At 42.9% G+C, this 10,023-nt stretch overlaps 1 protein-coding gene across 1 annotated transcript; it reads left to right on the forward strand.

Annotated features, from left to right (window-relative positions):
* The first annotated feature begins 1,566 nt into the window (after nucleotides 1-1,566).
* Nucleotides 1,567-7,071, forward strand: LOC119376179 (uncharacterized). Its single transcript, XM_049411374.1, has 6 exons — nucleotides 1,567-1,755; nucleotides 1,845-2,024; nucleotides 3,439-3,592; nucleotides 3,913-3,996; nucleotides 5,232-6,715; nucleotides 6,818-7,071. Exons 1-5 carry the CDS (start codon nucleotides 1,571-1,573, stop codon nucleotides 6,192-6,194), a joined length of 1,566 nt encoding a protein of 521 aa, XP_049267331.1. The 5' UTR covers nucleotides 1,567-1,570; the 3' UTR covers nucleotides 6,195-6,715; nucleotides 6,818-7,071.
* The last annotated feature ends 2,952 nt before the right edge of the window (nucleotides 7,072-10,023 follow it).

Below are 10,023 nucleotides of genomic sequence, written 5' to 3' on the forward strand. Positions count from 1 at the left end.
TCCTTCGGCGACAGCCGCATTTTGTGTTTGCGCTATTGTTTGCTTTGTTTTCCCAGTACTGCTGGCTCATACACACTCTGTGGGGTTTATCAAATTAGAGATCATTTTCACCAATAACAGCATTGAAAATTGAACGTAATATGAAGCCGATAGCAAATGCGTCGCAATAATTGTATGTACAAGTTAGTGAGTTGAATTGCTCTTTTGAAGTTGGCTTAAGTTTTGAAGTTGAAGTTTTGAAGACGTGACGCAATATATAAATATGACTACAGGCCGTACTTTTAGGCGTTCGAAATGCGCGTTTTATGCGCCAGATATAGGCAGGCAGAACAACGTTTTAGGCCTCCAGCATAGTAAATATAGGCCCAATCAATTTTTACATCAATGCAAACAAATTCGAACGAATATGTGCGCGACATGTACCCGCAACAGAAAAAAAAGTGTTATTTTTTTATCCTGATAAAGGCGTCAACGGTTGAACACAGCCGCGCAAATGTCCTTTGTCCTGCGTAGTTTTTGGAGCACGGTATCTCAATTTATACGGTTGCATGATTATTCAAGTGTACACTGCCGAATCAAAACACTCCCGAGGGTCTTTCTTCTCGGGATGTCTGACAATAGCAGAGCAGGAGCAGATAGCCAGACTACTAAAAGACCAGAATGAAGGAATCCCTCTTACTGATTAGGTCAAATCACGTAGACCTAATTTCTCCCCTAGCGGGGAGTACCACGCGCTCATCAATTTTTAAAGACGATAGTCTTTCTTGGGGAACTTAAACGCAAAAATTTTGGTCTGTCTGTCTTTCTGTTTAGAAAAAGTTTATTTTATCGTAGGACGTTACGAACATTTAGAAACAGTGTCCGTCTGTCTTTCTGTCTGTCTTTCTGTTTGTCGGCACGTCCATAGAGAAAGAAAGAAGTTAAGAGAGGACACTCCGCGAAATCTGGCCTCAGGAAGTACGTCACGACTACGTAACAACTAGTGCTCTCACCAAACGCCAGAGGACGCAAGCGCGAAAAAAGAAAAAGTTGTCATCAATCCAACAGAATTGTTTTTACGAAATAATAATTATACGCACAAAGTTGGCCGGTTCTTTATACATAAAAACAATTTAACTCAACACTTGGTTATTTGTTGCTTGGTTATTTTCATTCAGCCGTACTGTCATAAACACCATCTCAAAGCGACAAACCCATGCATGACAGCGGGAAGGTTTCGTCCACGTCGGCTGCGTCGGTTTTTTCCTGTGTGAGACAACAGGTGAGGCACGTTTGCAAGAGAAGCTTGTACAATGACATGTTGTTAGGCTAGTTGGGTCATTCATTCAGGAAAAGGTTACAACTGCGCGAATAAGACGCCATGTAAGTAACATAGAAGCCCGCACACACACTCACGTTGCTCTTCGTGTGTGTGCGTGTTTCTGACCTGGTGTCTTATTCGCGCAGTTATCCGCTTCGTGCGCTGCTGCTTTGAGACGGACAGGTGGCGCCATCTACGGCAAAAGTGGCAAAACACAGATGTGCCGGTGGCGCCGGCTCACGGTTGACCGGTTCACCACTGCAAACCACCATGGCGGACCGCAGTGAGAAACGGTCGAAAAAGGTCACTTCTGTGTATTGTTGTGTTGGAGGGTGCCACAACAGCTATAAAAACACCGCAGGAAAGCTGCCAAAGGTGATATTCTACCGATTCCCCTGGAGGAAGTACGAAAATGACAGAAGAGGACAGTGGATCAGGGCTGTGCAACGAACAAGGTAAGCGGCCGTTCTCTTTGTTCCTCTCTGGTAGATTATTTTTATACGATGTATTTCGTAATGTGATCAAATGTATTCCTTTCTTTAAGGCCGGAGAGGCAGCTGTGGCAGCCTGTGCGGGGCGAGAGTCGCGTATGCAGCGCGCACTTCGTGGGAAACAAAAAGAGCTCCGTTGCGATGCACCCTTCTTATCTGCCAACGATATTTCCGTCGTGCGGCGGAAGAAGCAACGGCGTTTCAGCGCAGTCAAAGCTCGACAGATACAACAGGCAAGTATCCCTATCCAAGTGCGTTTGTTTGGGCCAGATCATTAGTGTATGTGTTTTTTTTTTTTGCTCGTGTGTTGTTGCGGTGTGTGTGGCTCTGCCTCGCACGCATCCGTGTGCTAGATGTATAAAAAGGAGACGATGCAAAACATTTGGCACAGCTTTACGGTTCATACTTAGTATATTGTGGGCTTAAAATCAGGGGGGAGGGGGCTTCCCCCCCCTTCTATTTTTTTAGGAGCCCCCCTCGACAGGTCAGCTGTAGCACTGCAGCAACCATTCGGCAAGCGTTTGAGTTGACTATTTTGGCAGTACTGCCTTGTGCGGGGGAAATTGTAACTCTACGATTTGTCGCATAATGATTTAATGTCGAATGTTCGGTTGATGTGGTGGAAGGAAAACGGGTATATACTGTTTCGAGAGGCACCTGAGCGTGAAGCTACGGGCTAGTGACTTTGTGTTACTCCTTGCGGTACCAATCAGTTGTCATTCATTTAGTTGTGCATAATATCAATGTCGCATGCATTTTGCCTACTTTTTCTATGTAAGTATGCGTGAAAATAAAATAGAGCATTTTCGTGACTGACGTTCTCAATGCAATGAGTAAATATTCTGCGTTGCAGTTAAAGTTATTTGCTTCGAGCTCTGTAACCCTTCACATCCCCAGCTATTTTTGAAGAATCATTTCCAAAATGCCACTAGTCTGAGTGCTTGATTGGATAAACATGTAGACGTAGTGGGAATTGTTTGCGAGATAATTTGCATATTCGCAAGTAAGTACAAATAAAGGCACGTCTGCAATACGAACTTGTATGTGTAAAGAAAAGCGTTGCTAGGTGAACATGGCAGCAGTGACCAGACGACTGACGTAACTTGGGCACAGCTGCTCGGATTAAAACGCACACGCATGCGCTTGGTGTGTAAACAGAGACTATCGGCCAAAGTCACAGATGCGCTGACTGTAGCTCAAGTTCACCGGCCACATTCCTGCACCGTGTCCATGTGGAATTCGAACTTTGACTGCGTTCCCTCAGGGGTGCTGATTAAATAACCACCCTGAATACACTAGGAGTGATACAATCAATTTTATAACATTAATAAGCATTTGTTCAATTGTAGAGACGGCGTCACTACATTGAGATTGTCTCAAACAACTTCTGTGACCTGTGAGAGTTGTGACGAAACTGTCTTTCACACAGATTAACAGTTAATCTCTAGAGTGTTTTTATGTCTGTCTGTCTGTGTGTATATATATATGAATATATATATATATATAGTCGCCTCTCTGTGACACTACCCTCAACTCTAATAAAGGGAGGCTTTAATTCCTGCGTATAATGAGTGTGTGCTGTCTGTGTATGTTTTCCCGCTCGAGCTTTAAATGTGGTGATGCTTATGATGCGACAATGTATTGCAGAGCTCAGCGGCGAGCCTCGGCAAGCATGGCGACAGCAAGCATGGCGACAGCAGGCGTGGAAACGGCAGGCATAGCGACTTCAGAAGCTTCAGGTGTGGACGAGCTGAGTGACACTCCAGCACCAGAGGCCCAGTCACAGCGCTTTGCATCTGTGGTTAGTTTTTTTTTTTCTTTTGTGCAGTGCCGTGCATTTGTAAGTTGCATTAATTGCAATGCACAGCTCCATTGAAATTGGTGTATGTTGTGGTGTTGTAAAGTGACGTTTAATCTTAAAGATATCGCATTGACAGTGATTGTATTTGTAATGAAAATTAAGTGTGAGTAACAGGTCCAGTATTACTAAACCCTTATGTAAGTTCTGTGCAGCTTTGAGCTGCTTAATCATGCTTAGCAAATCAAGTAAGGGTTGTTTTTAAGTTATCAAAGGCGAGCAACATGTCATTGAAAGCATACCTTCTGTGGCTGTCTTTCCAGATGACTCAGACTGACGACGCCGCAAAGGGAGGTACCTGCACACTGTTCTTGTCAGTGACATCTCATGGCTTGGCATCGACCCAGGTGCAGTGTTGGTGCAACGGCGCCATTTTGCTACAATCCGACCTATCTGAGTCTCGCTGCACTAAGCGCAGTAAGGGTTGCATTAACTGCACCAAATTTTATTGTTCTGTCCCTCCACACAGGAAAGGAAGTTTTTTGCCCGAAAAACCCATACCGCATCAATGCGCTCACGTGCCAATGTAAAAGCCAATTTAAACAGCCACTGTCACGATCATTAGGCAGCAGTCAACTTCCTCCCAGTTTGCAAAACATCCCATCACGTGCCTACGCGCGCGACGAAATTTAATAGTGCTCAGCGAGGCCACATTGTCTGCCAAATAACAAAAAATGCTAGGAGGAGTCTTGATTTTCAATGCTGCCAGTCTCGCTACTCACCAACTACCGTAGTGCTGATGTAGCATGTAATGGAATTCATGCAATCTGAAGTGTATGTCTAAGTCATTACATTGTGTAATGTAATGTTGGGTAAATGTTTTGGGTTGTGTGTTGTCCCAAGCATATGCCGATGGTTAAAATGTCCTTCGTGAAACTTTACCTACCTCAAGTATGCTTCACAGGAATAAAGATGCGTTTTCTCCGGATATGGTCTCCGGGGTTACGATACGTGGCCTAGATGTCGTGCCTTATACAGTATCATTAAACACACTTGCTAACGCGCATGCTGTGCACAGTGTACGAATATTTCTCCACGTAATAATAGTTACGACATACAATGGAGTATAAGGCATGCAAAGTTGGGCGGTCGATGGTATAATATGTATGTAAGTTTTATTTTTCAGGAATTTTGAAATGTGTAGGGGGCTGCAGGCAGCACCCTTTCTGATTACGTTTTGTTTGGAATGACATATTGACACCTGTTGCATGCAGAAACTTACTATGTTTGCCTTTGTCACTAATGCCTCACTGAAAGACTTCTTGTATATCGTGGTAAAATGAACATAGCATTACTCTATGTGAAAAAATTCTGTTCTCTTACGGTTGGCAATCCCTCTTTGTGTACATTAGAGCATTAGCTGTTCACACAATGATGACAAGCTACATGAAATAGTCGCACATTTACTGTTACACTGCCCTATGTGATACCATACATTTCTTTTTCTGTTCCACCACATTGTTGTTCCTGTTCCAAAAGTGCGCCAAAGTGCTTCATTTTTACTCCGAGTGCGCTCCTAAGCGGCATTTTTCGTGCTATAAAAGTTGCTCCAAATCCTAAGTTCGCTGGACCACTACTGCAGGTGTGCCACAGTGCCACTGTCGACAGTGGTGTGCAGACGCAGATGTCCACAAGCTCAACAGCTGCCGGACCAGACGAGCGAACCTGTAGCTTTCTGGGCTACAACTCGCTTGTAGAAAGGAAGGACGCATTCAGAGAATTGTGTGGAGTTGACGCCAATGTTTTTTCCCTTCTAATGTCTGTGCTGTCACCTCTTGTTGTGAGATCAATTGATGTCCCCATGTCACAAAAATTGACTATCTTTTTAATGAAAATGAAACTCGGTGTTTCTTTCGCAAGTATTGGAGTACTTTTCGGGCTTCACCGCACCACAGTCAGCAGGATTTTTTTCTTTGTTTTAAGCAACTTGCTTAGCGCAATGCAGAGGTGGATCCCATGTCCATCACGCACAACTGTGCAGTCAACTATGCCCGACTGTTTTGTCCGCCACTATCCACAGTGCAGGTACATAATCGACTGCACGGAGATCAGAACAGAGGAGCCACCCACCATAGAACAGAGGCGTGCACTGTTTTCCCATTACAAAGGCTGCTACACGTTGAAGTTCTTAATTGGCATATTGCCCAATGGAACTGTCACCTTTGTGTCGGAAGCTTATGGGGGGCGGACTTCAGACACCCACATCACAGTAGAGTCTCGATTTCTAGACCGTCTAGAACCAGGCGACGTAGTGTTGGCTGACAAAGGCTTCCCTGGCATAAGAGCTCCGGCTGAAAGTCATAGTGGTATTGTTGTCCTGCCTCCCTTTTCAAAAAGTAGTGCACAACTTACATTGGAAGAGCTTCAGCAGACCTACCATATTGCCCAAGTGCGCGTGCATGTTGAAAGGGCTATACAAAGAATAAAGATGTTCAACATTGCAAATTCTAGAGTACCAAATGAACTTATTCCCCACATGAGCGACATTATGAGAATGTGCTGCATTCTTGTTAACCTGCAGCCCCCGATTATTAATGTCTCTTAGTCTGGTTAGGCTGCTATTTGAATTATTTGCACTGCCAAAAATTGCAAAAGCCTGAGTGAAATGAATGCAGCCGTGAAATGCCTACATTTAGTTGTCCAGAGTAATAATATCTGGGGTTTAACGTCCCAAAACCACGATATGATTATGAGAGACGCCGTAGTGGAGGGCTCTGGGAATTTCGACCACCTGGGGTTCTTTAATGTACACATAAATCTAAGTACACGGGCCTCAAACATTTTCGCTTCCATCGAAAATGCAGCCGCCGCGGCCGGGATTCGATCCCGCGACCTTCGGGTCAGCAGCCGAGCGCCATAACCACTAGACCACCGTGGCGGGGCTTAGTTGTCCAGAGAGCGGTCTGTTCTGTTTTGTGTCGAAGAAGCATTGGAGGTGATGTGGTAGTAAAATAAATCAAAACTGTATGCTGATACAGATGCATTTAGTAGTCATAGCAACAGCTGTGACCAGTGATACCTGTTGTCTTTCATTTGTGGCTTTTTTTGTTTGCTTGGATTGCCAAGGTATGCTGATACAGATGCATTCAGTAGTCATAGCAACAGCTGTGACCAGTGATACCTGTTGTCTTTCATTTGTGTTTTTTTTTGTTTGCTTGGATTGCCAAGGTATGCTGATACAGATGCATTCAGTAGTCATAGCAACAGCTGTGACCAGTGATACCTGTTGTCTTTCATTTGTGTTTTTTTTTGCTTGGATTGCCAAGGTATGCTGATACAGATGCATTCAGTAGTCATAGCAACAGCTGTGACCAGTGATACCTGTTGTCTTTCATTTGTGTTTTTTTTTTGCTTGGATTGCCAAGGTATGCTGATACAAATGCATTCAGTAGTCATAGCAACAGCTGTGACCAGTGATACCTGTTGTCTTTCATTTGTGGCTTTTTTTGTATGCTTGGATTGCCAAGGTTCCAATAGTAATACCTGGAATTTTACACTTTAAAACCTAGATATGATTATGAGGTATGCGGTAGTGTAGGGCTCTAGAAATTTTCAAAACCTAGTGTTTTTTAACGTACAGCTAAGTACACAGACATCTAGCATTTCGCCTCTATCGAAATGCAACTGCTATGGCCAGGTTTGAACCTGCGTCCTTTGGGTCAACAGCTGAGCACCATAACCACTATAGCACCCTGGTGGCTGGGGTGACTGATGCAACTGTGTGTGGGGGCTTGCTCAAAAAAAAAGGGTTGTCGGATCAAGAAGCACATTTGCATGACGCTTGGTTACACATTGCTTAGCGTACTTGTTGGCTTTGTCTACAAGAGATACTGTTTAGCACAGTTCTTGACTGTGGCATTTTTTTACACTTCACTTTTAATAGGCAGAGTTATGTGTTTCCTAAGAGGACGAGAAGGCTAGCACATGCTTGTTACTAATCTTGCTGTTTGTGCGAGAGATAATGCTTAGCACAGCTCTTGATGGTAGCATTTTATACACTGCACCTTTTAAGAGGCATAGTTATGTTTTGCCTAGGAGACTGAGGAGGTCAGCAACTGCTTATTACTAATTTTGCTGTTTGTGCAAGTGTTTCTCACAACCATGCATAACAGGAAAAGTAGTTCCCATGGTTGTACCTTAAACAGGTGACACATCACTCGTGCAAAGTTGCAAAAGATGGACATCACTCATTATGTGAAACATATGGCCATGCTCACTATGTTTGGTTTAGGTTGGCACATATCATTTGAGCAAGGTCTTGAACTTGTGATTGTTCCGGTATGCTTTTTTTTGTTCGCCTAAACTGTTGAAATGTATAAAGGCTCGCTGCAAGTCGGTGTTATTTAAACTGCAATGCGTTGACAAAAACACCACTGCAATTAAAAGGGTCGTGGCAAGTTTGGTGAGGAATGTTGCATTGCAATGCGTGAACACGTCTGCGTCATATGTGTTGAGTGTTTGAGTTAATGATACCTGAAGGTAATACATGTGAATTGTGATTATTGCTGGATCACCTTCTCACCTGGCCTGAGATGTATTAGGAAACGTGAGATAGCTGTTGAACACTGCTGAATTTACTCGTGCAGACAGAATTTTACTGCTATTTATTTATTTTAGAAGGACTGACAATTGGGCAAGGTGGGTACGGATTCATACTGCCGATTCATTTTAATCTAAGAAGTTCATTTGAATTGTACATTGCTAGTTTATGTACTGTATATTATGAATACAAAGTGTGTGTGGGCAAAACTGTGGTGCTTATGTATGACTGTGTTATCCCCTAAGCACAAGGAATGCTGCTGATCTTTGGTATTACGGGTCATTGTACGTGCAATATTGATTGTCTCGTATTTGAAATTGTGACCTCCCTTTGCGCACAACTGAAATATGTGGGCCATGAGTCATCTCTGATGTTTTTGTATGTTCATAGGCATTGTGTACCTAAATCTCGCATTTGTATTATTGATACATGAAATGCTGGTAATGGTTTCCTGGTGCAATTACTCTTCGTGCTGCTTGAATTGTATTAGTATTTTCTAAAAGCACCCAAAGGAATAAACACAATTTCGAGTACCTCGTGTACAGATGAAGATATGGATTCAAATTCAGAAATGGGAACAAAATGTTTGCCACATTGCAACACACCTTAATACGTACTGCATCATGTGTCTTCATGTGAACAAGCTCTCTTCATAGCCCTTGTGTTCTGCAGCCTGTTTTATATTACATTTGAGTAGCCTTACTGCAGCTGTCAGCTGTTTAATTGAATGTTGAGCTAGTATCGCATTTTTGCAAGGAATGTACTGAAATGAATACTTTCTGTTCAAAGTACTTTACGTTTTTGCATGTAACAAGGTACTGTGTCCTACAAGTGTTGCTATCTCTGGTAGGCGTGTGTTGTACTGAATCATTACTGTTACAAAAATCAAGGGCAATCATAGATGAACATGCTGCAGTGAAGTTGCACTGAACATTTATTACTAAATATGCTTGAATTTTTACATCTGCATTTCTTCCAAAACCAATTGCACACAATAGAAGATAAGTAGGACAATATGATCACCACTTTCAACAACACAGTAAAGGTGGCAGAACATTTCTGTTATTTTGTTTAAATAAATGTCAACAATGCTGAGGTTCCATATGTAACTGCAAATGAAGTGAGAAGGCCCATGTGTGATATGCCCCATGTAAAGTGTCCAGAGCAGGGTCGCCAGGTAGAAAAGACAACAAATAGGTAGGGAATTTGGAAAACTAGCCGAACAGTAGACGTGCATGTTTGCAAGAAACTGTAAGGGTTTCAGTTAAAGGACTAAATCCTACGGCTTTTTGGTGAAAAATTTAATAAGTACAGCATGACCACTTCAAATTCAGGATTGTTGAGACTAGAATAATTGTTCCCTCTAGCAATCATTTTGTGCAGGCTGATGAAGGTTGTTGCGTTTCAGCAAAAAATGAGACTCCTCACATGTGTTTCCATGACTATTCTTAAAACGACTAGAATTAACAGCCTTTTAGTGACAATAAAAATGAGTACCGAGCATGTCTGCTGAAAATCATTTGCTGGGAGCACGTAACTTGTAGTCAACTATCATTTCTTGCGCGATGACGAAGCCCGAGCAGTTAATATGCTTAGTCGCAATTCAGTTCCTTAGTCTGAGAAATGAAGGAAGCACTTCGTCATATATACACTTGCCGATTCAGTGAGTGCACAGCGCTATGAATGTTGAGCGCTTTCAATTGTTCATTTCCAATTACGATTTCTATCCTAGTTCAGCATTAGGCGGTCTGCAAAATAAGGCCCACGCAAGTTTTCCCCCGAGACCCAGCCATGTATCTAAAAGCCTTTTCTTTTGTGCAATACAAGTGCCAAA

The sequence above is a fragment of the Rhipicephalus sanguineus genome, unplaced genomic scaffold, assembly GCF_013339695.2.
Source record: "Rhipicephalus sanguineus isolate Rsan-2018 unplaced genomic scaffold, BIME_Rsan_1.4 Seq111, whole genome shotgun sequence".
Lineage (NCBI taxonomy): Eukaryota > Metazoa > Arthropoda > Arachnida > Ixodida > Ixodidae > Rhipicephalus > Rhipicephalus sanguineus.

Bases quoted from the DNA above. Each gene is read 5' to 3' on its own strand.
- LOC119376179 (XM_049411374.1), top strand. From the start codon at position 1,571: ATGGCGGACCGCAGTGAGAAACGGTCGAAAAAGGTCACTTCTGTGTAT. The intron at 3,593-3,912 runs GTTAGTTTTTTT...CTGTCTTTCCAG, and splicing joins CACAGCGCTTTGCATCTGTG to ATGACTCAGACTGACGACGC. The intron at 3,997-5,231 runs GTGCAGTGTTGG...CCACTACTGCAG, and splicing joins ATGGCTTGGCATCGACCCAG to GTGTGCCACAGTGCCACTGT.